This window comes from Stegodyphus dumicola, chromosome 5, assembly GCF_044657685.1.
Source record: "Stegodyphus dumicola isolate Sdum_Otavi_A_Nest chromosome 5, ASM4465768v1".
Classification (NCBI taxonomy): Eukaryota; Metazoa; Arthropoda; class Arachnida; order Araneae; family Eresidae; genus Stegodyphus; species Stegodyphus dumicola.
This window is the reverse complement of record NC_140772.1, coordinates 228,799,326-228,815,386: the sequence shown is the minus strand read 5'-3', so window position 1 is coordinate 228,815,386 and position 16,061 is coordinate 228,799,326. Positions and strand designations below refer to the sequence as shown.

Here is a 16,061-nt window from a genome sequence, read left to right as displayed (position 1 = left end):
TCTAAATTTGGATGAAAGTACCAGCAATGCTCAAGAAAGTATGGCAATATTGGTGTAGTTTTATGACAACAAATCAAAATGAAGTTGTAGTTCATCATTTTGCATCTCTAAAGATGGAATCTTGCAATTCAGAAGCTGTTTTTAAAGCAGTTGTTAATACTATTGAAGATAATAATATTCCATGGGCAAACTTAATTAGACTCATGTAACACCATGCGTGGGAAAAAAAAAGGGTGTTGAAACCAGACTATGGTCAAACAAAGCACCCCACTTATTAGATATTGATGGTGACACATGTCACACAGCTAATAATTGTGCAAAAAAAATTTGCTTCATGTTTTGATAGATACTTAGAAGATTTGTTTGATGACATCTATTTTGATATGAAAAGCTGCAGTAAAAGAGAAAATTTTTTCAAAATCTGTGAATCCCTTGCCATTAAAAAACTTAAGCCCTTGAAGAGACCAGACCATAGGTGGGTGTACATTTTATGTGTTTTAGAAAGAATCAAAGATCTGTGGGATGCTCTTATTGCATTTTATTTTCACTACTTGGATAAAACTGATAAAGGGGATTATTTTTCTTATGTTGAAACTGTATACAATAAAAGAAATATTTCTGCAGCTCAGAAAAAAAAATGTTGAAGGGGTGTATTCTTGCTTGCATTCCCAACAACTCACAAAGGGGGATTTAGCTCGGAAAAAAAGAATACTAAATGGGTTATTTGTTATGCAAAACAAAACTTTATTGCATGTGGCATTATATTCAGCAGTATTACCAGAGTTCAACACATATATTAAATTATTTGAAACAAAAAAAAACCAATGCTTCATTTAATACATTCCAGTATTTATAAATTGATGGCAAAATTTTTCTCTTTTTTTTATGAAGCTAGAAAATATAGAGTGCACATCTTATAATGATTTATTAAAGGTTGATGTCACAAATCCAGAATTCCATCTACCTAGCAAAGTAATAATTACTGGTGCAGAAGCTTCCACTCTCCTGAAGAAATTATCAAAAAATCATAGCAAAGAATTCCAAATTTCTCTGATGAAAGCTTATACTAATATAGCACAGCATATGAAACAGAAATTACCCCTTAAAAATTCATATCTAATTAGTTTTACAGCATTAGATCCAGAGCTAAAAGGTAAAACCAGTACAATATTAGCTTTTGAAAAATTATCATCTTTTATGTCCCATATTTTTAGTAATAATGAAAAGTCAAAAGTAGAAGCTGAAATAAGGTTATACCAGAGTGATATTGTTATCACCAAAGAAATGCTCTACACATCTGATGAAAGTGGAAATCAAGTCAAGTGTACAATTGATAAATATTGGTCTAAAGTTTTTAATTTAAAAGAAGATTTCACAAATGATTATAAGTATCCTACATTGGCTAAATTGGTCAAAGCCTGCCTTAGCTGCTTCCATGGCCCATTAGTGCCCAAAGAATGCACTTTGGGCACTAATGGGCTTACACCCTTATCAAGATAGTTAGAAACTTTTTTGATAAGGGTGTAAGCACCTTTATTGCAGGGCAAACCTATGAAGGTTTCTGTACTTTTAAGGAATAGTTGACTTTGTAAAGGTGTGAACATCCTTATAAAATAGTCCTATACAAGAATGAGATAAAGCACAGTGAGCATTTAAAGGTGCTGAAGTTAACAGTTTCCTTGCATATACTATATTCTAATGATTGAGCCCATTAGTAATTATTAGTAATGATTAATGCCCATTAGTGCCCAAAGTGCATTCAACTTAATGGATACACTTGTCACTGACTATAGAACCTCTCTTAAGATTGATTCCCTAGATGCAGTGCAGACTATTAAATATGATTTAATGGCTTCTAAAGAAACCTCATGTGAAAAATATGGCTCAAAAAATCCAATGACTGATCCAATTCACAAAGATCTCTTACTGAATATGAACAGAAGTTGGAAAACATATCAGGAGGACTTAAAAACATGTATTTCAGATAAGTCACCTATAAAAGTCTCTGAAAAACCTTTAGCAGAAAAGCAAACTGCTTCTACCTCTGCATGTGCAGTTCTCGAGGAAATTTCTTTAACTGTAAATGAGGAAAATAAAAGTCAACCTTCCTGCAATTATGAAGTTCACCACAAAAGAAAGACAAGCACACAAACATCAGAAAATAAAAAAAAAAAAAAAAAGCAGCAGAAATTAGATAATTTTTTTTAAAGAATTAATTCAGGTAATTTAAAATATTTACATAAAATGTAGTAGTTTATATGTATGAAAATTTATGGTTATTAATTTTGCAAAAAAAGTAAGTCATTGAACTTTTATAATTAGGTCATTCAATACTTCATAATTGTAATTTTTCATTTCTCTCCCCCCCCCCTTCTCAAAACTCCAAAATGTTGGTAGTAAGTCCGTAAAAGTTTCAGGGGAATTTTTGGGGTCCCACAAACACCCCTGGAACCCTGTATAAATTATAACCACCATTTTTAAACCCCTGCAATCTGTGCTGTATATTCATAGCAAGATTTTTTATTATGTTTTATTCAATTTTTTAACCTTGCAGTTTTTGTGATTTTCTTTAATATTAGCATATTGTGCATATATGTGCAAGATGTTTGGTATAAAAGTGGATACATCATAGAAACAGGAAATGTACACATATAAGAGGCATATTTTGCTTATGCTTTAAGAGGCATATTTACTACGATATAAGTGGCATCCTACCAAGTCTATAAACGTGTTGACATTGTTCATAATTTTCCTTAATTAACTTCCACAATTAACTTTACTGAAGCTTTCCTTATTTATACTGGACTGCAGCAGGGATATCGAAGATTTTATTTCTATCCTGATTTTTGTTTGCATTGCTGTTAAGCAACTTTATGCAAAATTAGCCCACTAGACTTTGCAAAAAGATTTTTTTTCATTCCCTATGTAATTAATGAGTCTGTAATGCATAGGAAAATCAAAATTAAATAAGGATTGACCATTCTGATGATCCCTGAAACCTCTTGAATATTAATTTTCAAAGCTTAAAACTGATTTAAAGGCATCCTTTATGCTTCTCATTCATCCTTTAAGTGTCTATGTTGTTCTGAGATAAAAGGCCTTTCTTTATTCCTGTTAATAATAGGGTCCATAATGTCATCTTTAGTAACTGTCTGTAATTCAACCTCTATAGCCAATTTAGAAATTTCTTGACAATTCCATCTTTTCAATAGAACTTTCAGTGTTTCATGATTTGACACGAAGATCATAGCCAACTGTGTTTAGACTGTTGGTTTAAATTCTGATCCATAGACTATATGACATTAGAGATATTAAAAGTTGGTAATTAATATTTAACAATTATATTGAGATTAATGACTGAAATATTAGCCATTTTCTCATGGATAATAAGTTTTGAAAGTATCTCTTAATATGATGGTCCATTGGATGCAGACCTGACATTGAGGGGGCAAATAAAAATAAGTTTTATATGCATTTTGTCCGAGTACTGAAGATAATAGGGAACGTAAGAATTACTTTAGTTTGCAGATGTTTTCTTTTTTCGATTTCCGGTGCTCAGGCAGTAGCCGTTTATTTAACATTCTCAATGTACTGGATATTTCTGAATAGAGAACTAACTTTGATTGTAAAGTTCCAAACATTAACACAGAGTGCAAGTATTAATCTGACCTTAGCAGGGATAAACCCTGTTGCAGACTTAAACTGCAAGAAAAGTTAAAAATGAGATTATTTTATAATATTATCCTGTTAATAATCACCTATATAAAAAATAAGAAAACTCTAACAGCCTCTGTATTATTTTTTTGGAACCCTGCAGCGAAAAATTTCAGCTTCAGTAGTTGCAGCTTTTCTATTTATTTCAACTCTGCAAAAAAATTTTATTCAATTTACAAAATAAAATTATACATTTTATAAAATTCAACATTAATTTATAAAGTACACAAGTACACTTTTCAGATTCAAATTATTTTAAGTCAGAAGATTGATTTTCTGATTTGTATCTTCTACCCAAATTGTTCTTTATTTCTCAAGCAACTTATTATTTAAACGAGTCATTTGTAACATTTTTTTAATAGCTTCCTGAGTAGTTTTTCTTCTTTGTCTACATTATTTATGGTTACATAAAAGAAGTAAATTTGCTGCATTATGAACAGTTTGGATGACCCTTATCATTTATATTCCAATAAAAAAATCTATTTTATCTTCTAACATTGATTATTATTTTTATTCTCATAACATTTAGAAGTACTATAAAAGCTTCTTTCCCTTACTCAGGATTTTATCGTATAAAAGTTTTTAAAAAATTTCGGAGTAAAAGAAAAATTAATCAAAATGCAGACATGAAGTATATGTAATTAAATATCATATTTTACATTAAAATCACATTGCAAATAGTAACCTGGATTGGGCAAGCAAGTTTTAACTAATTTTTTTTGTTCTCTTGCAATTTCATCACAGCCAAAAATCTGTTTTTTTTTTTTTTTTATTTATTTCGAGATTGGCAGCTGTGCCATGCTTTTCTTTATTTTTATTACAGTTAGTGCTGTATATGTCATTGGTAATGTTTTCGCTTTTTGCCGCGTAATAATCACCAGATGAAATAGTTAACCAAAATAAATAGGGTGAATCCACATATTACATTTAGCTATTACAAATTACTGTGAGTTGTACAATTTGCATTCTTCCCTCAAAGAATTTATTATTTCAATTCCACCCCCTGCATTTTAATTTTTGACTCAGCATAATTTCTATGTGTGCATATTGTAATTAATTTAGAAAAGCATTGCATATTGTAATTAATTTAGAAAAGCATATTGAATACATTACTGACTCTTTTCTCATGTAGAAACTAGAAAACATATAAAAAGAGGGATTTTGTGTTTTCAGAACCGGTCTTCTGTGCCTATTTTTATTTATTTATTTACCAACCATATTTTATGAAACTCTCCAATTGGAAATATGTATCTAGAATCAATGATTAAAAAATAAATAAATTTTTAAAAAAAGTATCCTTTTGTTTTGTGCTGCTTTTTTTGTGTGTGTGTGCATGTGCAGAGGACATATGTGGGTTATGTAAAGTATTGTGACATTTATGAAGATGAAACATTATGTGAATTTAACCTCACTCATCATTGTTAAGATAGCTATGATTAATAGTTTTAAGAGTTGATTCAGTTCTACTTAATAATTAAATTTTTGCTTGTGAATAATGTTATTGTATTTTACGAGGAATTTTATTTTTGGAATAATTTCAGGTAAAGAGTAATTTGAGAACAGCCATCACCATTCCAGAGAAGTCTTGGTCCCGTTTTCGAGATATATTTGCCGACTATGTAGATAAGATGAAAGAATTGTCCGAGAAATCAGCTGCAGGGGGTAAATGAAACTATCTCTAGTGCCATCCTGAGCAAAATCAATTGTACAGAGACTTTAGTAGTATGCGACACGTTCTTTGCAGATTCCGACTGTCCCGCTGGTGATTGTTTAGGTGCTGTTATTTGTTCCCGGTGAATGACTGTTTTCTTTGTTGCGTCGCTAAGAGATAATATTAAAAATAAAGCTTTGGCCCATGCTGTAGTGGGCCCCGTCGGACCAGAAACCCGGTGAAAATATGGATGCTATAGCTGCATTGTTTGTTTTTTTACGTATTGGTTTCTGATTGTTCATTTTGAAATATGAACTATTGCAGAAATGCACCTAGGTCAATGAGTAATTACATGAATTTGCTGTTTTAAGGAAACTTCTGTTATGATATGAAATGTATCCAAAGAATTTTTATTGATGGTAATTTCTGCACTGAACCGGTGATCATTTTCAGAGTATATGATATTAAGTTTGGGTTGACACTAAATTGTGTTTAATACAGAATTTAGTTTTTAGTCCTTTTTTTATACCGGTATATTCATGTTTAATCTCTTGTTACTAAAGTTATGTATGTTGTTTATTTCTACAGCATCTGGTGCACTGTGTCAAACTTAAAAAATAAATAAATAAAAATAAGTAAATTAATTTAAAAAATCCCTAAATTGTACTTAGATTTATTTCTGTAGAAATACAGTATTATGTAATTTTTTCTAATAGAACAGATTATGAGTGGTCTATTATGTTTACAAAATATATTTTCTGTTTCCAGATTTCCTTATTCATATTATTAATTGATTATACTCGGTATTTTGATTACCCCTGCAGTGTAGCAATTTTTTTCTACAAAGTTAAAATTATTCATGTTTTTGCTTTTAGCACTTTTGATATAACTGCTGTCTAATTTAAATGCATATATAAATAATGTGTTCTTCAAAAGCAGCCTGATGTTACATCACTATAATTCACCAGTGATGTGCTAATTCTAGCAAGATACTGGGCTTGCTTTTGTGGGTTTGCGTTTCTAAAGTCTCTGGGCCTTCCAACATTTGAATTTTCTGTACGTGCTGATGTCCGTAGCCACCAGCATTTGATACACAACATCTTTGAGTATACTCTTGATAGTTACAGGTCTGCCATTTTAGATATTTTAGTGAATGTAGATAATTTATTTTTAATCAATATCTGTTTTTAACTATGTGTTGAAAATGATTATGAAAAAAGATCATTGAGCCATAACCTATAAACTTGGGGCCACCATTAAAAATAAAAGAGGAATAATCAGTATGTTTCAAAGCAATCACTCACGTTATACAAACTTATCACTGTTGTTAAATATCTAGTGAACTGTAAATTATCACTTGTTATATTTAAATGTCTTTCAGAATTTGTATAATAAGTTAATGTGATATAAATTTGAGATTTTGGAAACGCAACTTGCCATTTCTAATGTTTCCTGACTGAAATAAGCAATGAATGCATATGGTTGCCAAAAGTCACTGGTATATGTATTTCTGTTTATTTTAATTGGTATGACAAAAGGCTATGTGAATATATTAGAGCAAATTTGAATTTAAAATGTCTGCCCTGGAAATGGGCTAACAGTATTACATTATTATGCAGTTATTATTTGTGCAGTATCTTGGGAACTTGGAATACCTTTTTACCAGCTGCTTTTCAAAAAAAAAAAAAAAAGGAAAGAAAGAAAAATAAACTGCATACTTTGTGTTCATGACCCATTTGCCTTCAAGGCATATTCAGCTCTATACTAATGTCAGTGAAATTTGTTGGACTTGGCTGTATTGTTCTAGAGCTTGATGAAACAGAAAGCTGCTTTTTTGAAAAGTTGTTGCTTGTTATACAACCTGAACCATTTACTGGCCTGATCTGTGTTCAGTGATATGATCCAAATCAAAAGAAAACTTTAAAAGTATGTATTTTCTCTTATAATGTAAAATTCTTGGGTGGGATCAGTGCAGTTATTAAAAGTGAAAATTACATTCACTGTAGTTTTAGTCTGTTAAAAACATACTAGCAGTCTTTCTCTGTATATATCAAAAGTCTTTTTTGAATTGACTTAAAATTAGGACACAACTTTGTACATTTTTATGGGCAGTTAGAACTTTCTTTAAGTATTGTTCAAAGATTTAGAAGCCACAAAGCAGATGCATTCAGTTATGAGATGCTCTTGTATTTTGTATGTAAATAATTCTGTGTATTAAGTGAACTTGTATATTGCCTTCAGTTTTTGTTTTCTGTAAGCTCACCTATTGGAAATAAGATTTTTTTTAATATTAGATTATCTGCATATGCTGTTGTTTTTTTTTTAAAATAAGCAGTGTCTTAATTTCCTTAGTTATTACTTTATTTTAGTTTTGTGTCTTTAAATGAAAGTGTTTTATTTTTTCCCAGTATTTTAAATATTTAAATTTGCCATGTTCAGATTTTTGTTGTATTAGCCTTATGTCATATTAGTTAGAAATAATGAATTTTTGTTATCAGTTTAAAGGTTGTCAGTTATTAATTCAAGTAATTTTATGTGTTCTGTCTATGTTTTGCCCTAGTGTAATTGTTTTAAAAGAATAATATTCTATATTTCGATATTAATACAGCTAAATGCCATTAAAAAATTCATTTTCTTAATAGAAAACTATATGGTTTATCACCTTTTTCCATAGTAAATGACTACTAGGCCAACCTAGTAAGCTTGGCCAGTAGATGTGACACACATGGAAAGGAATTATTTCAGTAATTGGTCTGACTTTTTACTTTTGGGCAGTTGATTTGAAAGAGCTGTCTTTCAAAGGTATTTTTTAATGATCCTTAGGTGAGCTGCACCTGGCTTTCCAAAATTTCAATTAATCTTTGTCAAATGCTGTTGTTACATAAGTCTGTTTGCAGTGACAAAGAGAGTTATTTCTCACACACCGGCCATTGCTAGCTAACTTTTCTATAAGCAGTTACTGCCAAGCTGCTCTTTTTTCATAAAAAAAAGACTTAATTATAATATTTCTATGAGTGTTAAAATATTTTGGTTTTTACATATTTTGGACTACATTTGTGTGAACCCCTTTCCATTGTTAAGTTAACTTGGTTATTCCTTGAAAAGTATATTTCTCCATCTGTTTTTAATTATTTATCTGGGGTAACATAGCAATTACACTGCCACTCTAAAATAAGATGTACTAGGTTTTAAACACCTGGTAACATGCGCATCTAGAGGGTTTGAGATGTTAGATATTTGTTTGTTATATTGTTGTAAAATAAATGTTAGTGCAGCACTTAACAGATATGTTTTGTTATAATGCTTTTTCATTCTTTGAATTTTGCTTATGAATTCTTTGCTTTTTGCAAGGGCAGATTAAGAAAATATGATAGCATCTTATTACTTATTGCACTGCAAGATCATAGTGCTAACCAGATCCCGGTGTTAATAGTTATATAGTTGTATTTTTAATTTAGATTATATTTATTTGCCCAAAATGTTGAAAATTTGTGTTTTATTTTTATATATATATTGAAGATTTTGTATTCATTTTCTTACAGAAACCATTATTTAGTTTATTAATATTTGGAAAGAATACCTATATGTGTATAAAGTGTGAAATAAGTTGTGTCAAATTTGTTTTCATGTTCCTGATTTCTTATATTGATAGTATTTATTTTCTTATATTTTCATTTCCTTTTAAAAAAACAATATATATGTTTTTTCATATTTAAATAACAATTAAGATTTTTTGTATTCTTTGGAAGTTCTCATATGCAGTATGATTAGTTTAAATTTGTTTTTAAATAAGTAGTTGAACAAAAGTATGATCTCTTAGCGTGGATACTGAGATGAATCTTGTCTGCCCTTGCGTTTTGTAACTATGAAATAAGTATTCATTATACTTGAAAGCTAACCATGTTATGTTACTTTTTATTTCACCCACATCAGAGCTTTAAGAAAGAGATTAGTGGGGATACTGTTAAAACTGCACAGTTTTATGACTTATGTAAAACCATTTGTAGATATATTTGTGAAATTTTATGTAACTTACTATGTTTTAAAAATATTCCTCTATTTTTAGTCTGTATTTCTTTAACTACATACAGTGAACACTTATTTAATCATATCTCAAAACATATATAGTAATATGGTTTTGAAAAAAGTCATTTGGGTGAGAAATTCATAGTGTTTTTGCAATTTCTGTGTGGATATGTGTATGTGTGTTATATGCCTGCATGCGTATGTGAATAGATGTGTGTATTAGAAATTTGTTTGTATCCGGCACATTATCTGTTCTACACGTTGCATGAAATTGTAGTTTTTCTTGTTTTCAAATGCACTGATAATTTTACGACATTAATTAATGTGATATGTTACTTTCAAAAAGTTAATTGAAGAGAAAGGATTTGAAGTATGTCTATATCACTCTGCATTTCACTTTAGTAGTGTGCTTAAAAATAGCATGAAATTCAATCTGAAATAATTTGCATTCTCTCCAAGTGGAGTTTAATGGGCAAAAAGTATATTTGTCCTCATCCTTCTGTGAAAAGAAAACAAAAGCTTGATTAATTTTTAATCATTTTAGCAATGAATTCAGCATCTTGATTGTGTTTTTCACAGATTAGTGCATCTTTATTAGCACCATGGTTCCCTCTTTTTCTCCATCCAGTATCAAACACTTAACTATTTATGTCATGTATGGCAGGAATGTAAAATATATTTATATGAAATTTGTTCTTGATAAGTATCAAAAAGGAAATATTCTAATAATAGTAATATTTCACATTCCTTTCTTTGTTTGGAGTTTTCTGGAAAATTATATGCACAGGATATTTTCGTTGCAAAAAAAAATTGGCTTTTTTAGTATTTTGATTTAACCAAATATTCTGTATGAAAATGTGATAGAATTTCTTATGGTGTGTTTTTGAACAAATAATGGTTCAGAGACAGTAAATGCCAGTGTTGAAGGTTTTGTGATAACTTGAAATTGTGGCCCTTTTGGAAGTGCAGTGTTTTTTGCTGCTGAATGTCTTCCAAGATTTTATGAAAGCTCCAATACAATTGTGTATTGGTAACTCTGCACTGAATATCCATATACTTCTGATGATCATATATCTGTGTTTATACAAAAATTTAAGATTAGTGCTGTAATACTAGATATGTTTTTTATTTGTAAATAAGTATATTAGCAGAAATACGGGACAGAATCATGTTATGAGAGGTTGTAAATGTAATATTTCTATTTACGTTATACAGAAATTTGTCAGCCATTTTCTTATTGAAATTCTGGGATCATTTATTGATGAGCATAGCTTCTGTGATTGCTAAATTAGAGTTTCTTGGATAAAGAGTTTAAAATTTGTATTGCAAGGTGTTTGGATATATTTGCAGTAAGACAAATAAGGTAACAAAATCCCCCCCTCCCTTTTTTTTTCTAAGATGTAGTGTGTTAAAAGATTTTCTATGTTATTCATCATAGCTTTATGGAACAGATATGTTCTAAAGTACGTAACTCACTAATCAATCAAATAGTTTTATTAAGAAACAATGGCTGGAGATGCAAAGCTAAAAGAAAATTTTCTAACTTTAATTTGCCTAGTAACTTCAGACTCATTTGCAAATATTTAGGAAAAAAGCGTTTTAATAAGTAATAAAACTGTTGAACATAGTTCTCATTTCCATTCGATATCGTGCTATTCAGTTCCATTTTATCAGAGAGAAAGCCATCTTGATTTAATCTGCTAAGCACTGGAATTTTATATATTGTGTATATAAAGTTTATGTAAAAAAAATTTAAGTAATAACAAATTTATGAGGATTTTATACTTATGTATATGAAATTAAATATTGATGGCAAATTTTTTGTTACTATTTTAATTTTTTATTGAATAACTTTTTTTCATAAGTTTTTAGTGTCTGCAAAATAGTCAACTGTTCAGTCTGTTCATTAACAATGAATTGATTATATGGCATAAATATACCAGCTTTTCCTAAGTAAATCTATCGCAGCGGAAAATATGCTCACAAAACATATGTTTGATATATTTAAATTTTTCTAGTTATAGAAAAATTTATATGGTTTCTTTTTATCCTACCTTTTATTAATAGCATTTAGTCCTCGAGGAAATTTGCACAGTATATGAGTCAAAACTGTACATACGTTTTAAATTGATTGAAAAGAATGAATCTTTTGTATTTATAAAACCTTGAATATATGAATTACATGAAGCCGAGAAATTATTCCTGAAACTAGAATTTATTTTTATAGTTTTACTTTATCAAAGGAACAGCTGTATATGACTTCTTTCTTCTTTTACTGAAAGCTCTTAGCTATGATTAAAATCTTTCAATAGCACAAAAACAGTAACAAGCTCTAAACATTTATGCAGAGGGGAAGATGCATTCAGTGAGCCTTCTTTGCTAAATTAATGTATCTATCACTAATGATTTCCAGAGGGTTTAAACACAGTGATTGTATATCCAGAGCTGAAATAGGGGTGAGGCACATGCCACAAGTAGCTAGAAGGAGACCCAAATTAGCTACGAAAATTTAGAAATCAATTTTTAAGAAAGAAATCAGTTATTAGCTTTTAATTTTGGAATAAATCAAAAAGCATCAAAATAATTTTATTGTAAAACAATCCAACTGAATCAAGAGAAGAATTAATAAAGATAATTTTTTCTCCAAGTTGCTGATGCCTTACAGTGCTATATATTATTTTCTAACCGTAAAATTTATTGTTAGAACTTATGTACTGAAGCTAATTTTTTACACTTGTTTACACTAACATATTGGGCTGCATAGAAAGTTATGCTCCTGACATCAATAATTCTGTGCTATCTCCCTTTTAATTTGAGCTATAGCGTCTTATTACTCTTACTGCGAAGTAATATTTCTAAACTCCTCTAACTGAAGATGGATGGCAGTGCAGCTTCCTACAATTTTTGCAACATACTTATCACACAAAAGCTCTGATATTTAAAATATTTATCGTATTTTTAATATTGTACTTCACTCTTTTGTATAAAATGTGTCACTGAACAAGATGTACAGTCTTCTTGTTTTCATCTTTAATTTACAGAAAGCTATACAATTGGTTTTGTTTGTGGTTATTTCTTGAGCAGTTGTACAGATAGCTGAACAGGCACATTAGTCAGTGTCATTATCTTTCTCTGAAAAGACTGGAATGCAAATATATGAAGAAAGAAAATGTTTCTTTCTCTTCCCTTCCCCCCAGTTTTATTGCTGATAATGGAGCCATAGAATGGATTGTTTAATATGCATGCCAAAGAAATTTAAAAAAAAAGAGAGAGAGAGAGATTTGTAATTGTGAATATTTTATCAAAATTACTGATGTTTTATGGTGTTAAGTTTTAAGACAAAACATTCTCACTACTCCTAATAGCTGATAATAATATTAAAGAACATGTTTTAAAAAGCTCAGTTTGTTTGTTTTTTCTTTTCATTTTCAAGTAACCAAATACAAAGAATATATTTAAAGAAAAAATGTGTTTCTTGCTAAAGAATTTTACAAAAACAAGATTTTTTGAATGATTGAAACATGTAGAAAGAAGAAACAGTGAATGTTCTAAAGTGATTTAGAGATTAGGAAAACCTGAAATCAAAATAATTTAGATCACAAAGTAGATTACAAACTTGGTTATTGGCGTGAATAGAAATTAATAGAAGCACCTATAATATTCGCAAAATTTAATACAGAGTTAATAGATGAAGCAAGCTAAAGAGAATGCATGGAGCAATATTAAATCTTAATGATTTATAAAATAGTGCTTATATTGTAGGGATGAGGCATGGTGGCTAGCACGTCACACAGCAGCATCACAGGTCCAGGGTTCGATGCCTGGGCTGGTTGACTCAGCCTTTCGTCCCTTGAGTGGGTTGATAAAGTAAGTACCAGTTTCACTTGGGGGCTAAATGCTGGGGGTCCTGCGATAAGCTGCCACTTCTTCATGACATATATTCACGTATCCCAGGGCCCATGGTCAGGAAAGCAGATATTAGGGCATTGTAGGCCATGGCCCCCCTAGGGCTGTTGCACCGCTGTTTATATTGTAGGGACATGTACAGAACAGTAAGTTATAAGATTTTATCTTACAGCCACTCTATTTGTCATATTTAAAATAGAATTAGGTGGCACATGATGATAATTCTCAAATGGAAATAAGTCTTTCAATAAAAGTTCATATGACTGAGATATGCATCTTATAAAGACTACTACTTTAATCAATTAACTAAATAAAAATTTTCTTCAGGATGGGAGAAATACCAAAGGAACAGTCTCATGTTCAAGTTAGACATGGAAAAAGTTGTATGCAACCAATTCATCCACCATGAAGCGTACCTGGACTGGACACTTGCGAGTGAATTTTGCGAAAAACTGCAAGCAGTTCTAGCACTAGATGAGTATTCCAAAGATTGCATCTTAAAACATGACAGCTCACTCTGTTGGAATATAAATATTCATAAATTTTTGAAGAAAAAGTCTGCGAATCATTGAATTGGTCATTGTGAATATAACAGAAATTTCTGCGAACAACGCTCATCTCGCGATCATGTTTTTTGGAAGCACATCTGCGGAGAGCACAGTAGTTGTATGCAGGTAGATTCAAAAGGGTTTTTGCCCTCATATAGTGTTAAAAGAAATATAAAAGTTTTAACATTTTTATTTTTCAGTATGTTCTCCCTGTATTTCAGTAGATTTTTCATGTCGTTTAATGAGCAGCTGTTTGCTCCTGAAAAAGTAGTCTGAAGGTTTGACCTCTAAATGTTTCCATAACTGTTCTTTTCATGCAATCATCATCATTAAACCTCTTTCCACAAACGTCATATTTTACATATTTTAGTTTAGAAAACAGCTAATAATCACTTGAAGGTAATCTGGGCTGCATGGGGAGTCAAACTCCTTAAAACCCACATTGCTTCAGAATTCAGTTTTTTCTGAAAATTATAAGAAATAAATACAGTCAAAAGTCTTTAATCCAGACTCGTCGGGACTTCGGTGATTCCGGATTATAGATCATCGGTGTTTAAATCTGGTAAGATGGCATGCAGAAATTATAAAATTAAAAATATGAAATCGTAATTTATGAAATATAAAGCAATTATAATCTAAAGGGTATCAAAATTTACAAAAAAAAGCTGAATATTTATTTATTTGTTTACTTTATTAAACATTTCTTTCAACGCGCGCATGCTTAAAGCATACGTTACGCATAGTGGAAATTAGAAAATTGCAACCAGAAAACTATTTGATGTGTATTCGTGATATTTATAATGACGAGGAATTTGATTTAAATCATATCAAAGACGGAGTACGTCGAGATGAAATACTACATTTAGTGAGGAATTATGAGCCGAATAAAATAAAAACATCTGCCCTGAAGATAAGGATAGTGCTGACAGATCAACTTCCAGTTCATTGCACGCCATGACCTCCCCCCGCAGAGCAGCGTGAAATTGATAAACAGATTTGGGAATGGTTAGAGAAACAAAGGATATGCCTTTATCCATTTTTTGCAGCAATTCCACTTTTTATTTGATGGACATTGAAACATGCTTTCGCTTTGTAGATCCTTTGGCAGCTCCAGAATCGGAAATTCTTGACATAATAGAAAGTTCAAGCTTACTTTTATAAAATTACTCCAAGAGTCTGCAAAAAATAATAAGCCGGATTCAATTCTAAGATTAAGGAACAGCACAATCTGGAACATTAACTGAAATAGATAATTTTAGCTTAGCTTATACCATCTGTTATACATTAAACTTGCATGCGTAAATGCATTATGTGTTTATGCATGTGCCGAAAGTTTGTAGCTTTGAGGTTTGGATTAAAGACTTTCGACTGTACTTTTTGTTAATTGCTACCAGACGTACTTGTCAAATGGGTAAGATTACTGAATTAAAATAAAAAGTTGCTTATACATGCTATGTTTTGTCTAGTATGCATAGCACAATATTTATTAAGGTGTACCTGTATCAGCCTGCACGTTTTGCGGAGGCTCATTTCTAAATGTAGAACAAGTTCACACTATTGCATTATTTACGATCATGTGTCTTTACAACCTATCACTTAACTAATTGAACTGATTTTTTTATGTCTATCATTTACGAATAATTTTTCACTTCGTGGAATTTCTGAGAGTGGCAATCTTACTAAATTTACACTTTTATGTGATTATGCTTTTGAGTACCGTCCAATAAGTGTCGAAAGTAATTCTGAGGGATGCTGTGCGCTTTGTTGCTCCTTACTTAGCTGTGGAAATCTTTGTCATTCCTTGGCCTTCATCAGCTGCTCTGTCTTGACTTAAAAGTTGAAACTTTCTCTATTGTGGTGGCTCAATCCTCCATCGGGTGATTTGTGTGTCAATTCTTCATTGGGAAAACCATACTTTTTCCATCGCTGCGAGATTCCCTTGGGCCCCTAGCTTCTTGTTTGTTGATTTTGTATTGGTCATCGCTGATTACGCCAGTTGATCACTGCATCTGTAGAATCATTGTAACCTTCCTTTCTTGAACTTTTCAGTTGTCTAGTTCCCTCCCTTTAAGCGTCAATTGGCCTTTCTTTTGATTTGACACACTTGAGACTTTTCACTTTTCACTGTTTTGAACCTCCTCTATCCGGGATTGCATTCCGAAGTTCGTTTTAAATTCGCCATTATTTCCAAATAGTCCTTTGTTATTCCGATTAGT

The 16,061-nt window shown here is 30.8% G+C and overlaps 1 protein-coding gene across 1 annotated transcript in view; it reads left to right on the top strand.

Moving 5' to 3' along the window:
• Pur-alpha (Purine-rich binding protein-alpha) overlaps positions 1-9,424 on the top strand; it is a 98,006-nt gene extending 88,582 nt beyond the window's left edge. The window contains exon 8 of the mRNA XM_035365150.2: positions 5,256-9,424. Within this exon, the coding sequence (XP_035221041.1) occupies positions 5,256-5,384 (129 nt within the window). The 3' untranslated portion in view covers positions 5,385-9,424. The remainder of the gene's footprint in view (positions 1-5,255) is intronic.
• The last annotated feature ends 6,637 nt before the right edge of the window (positions 9,425-16,061 follow it).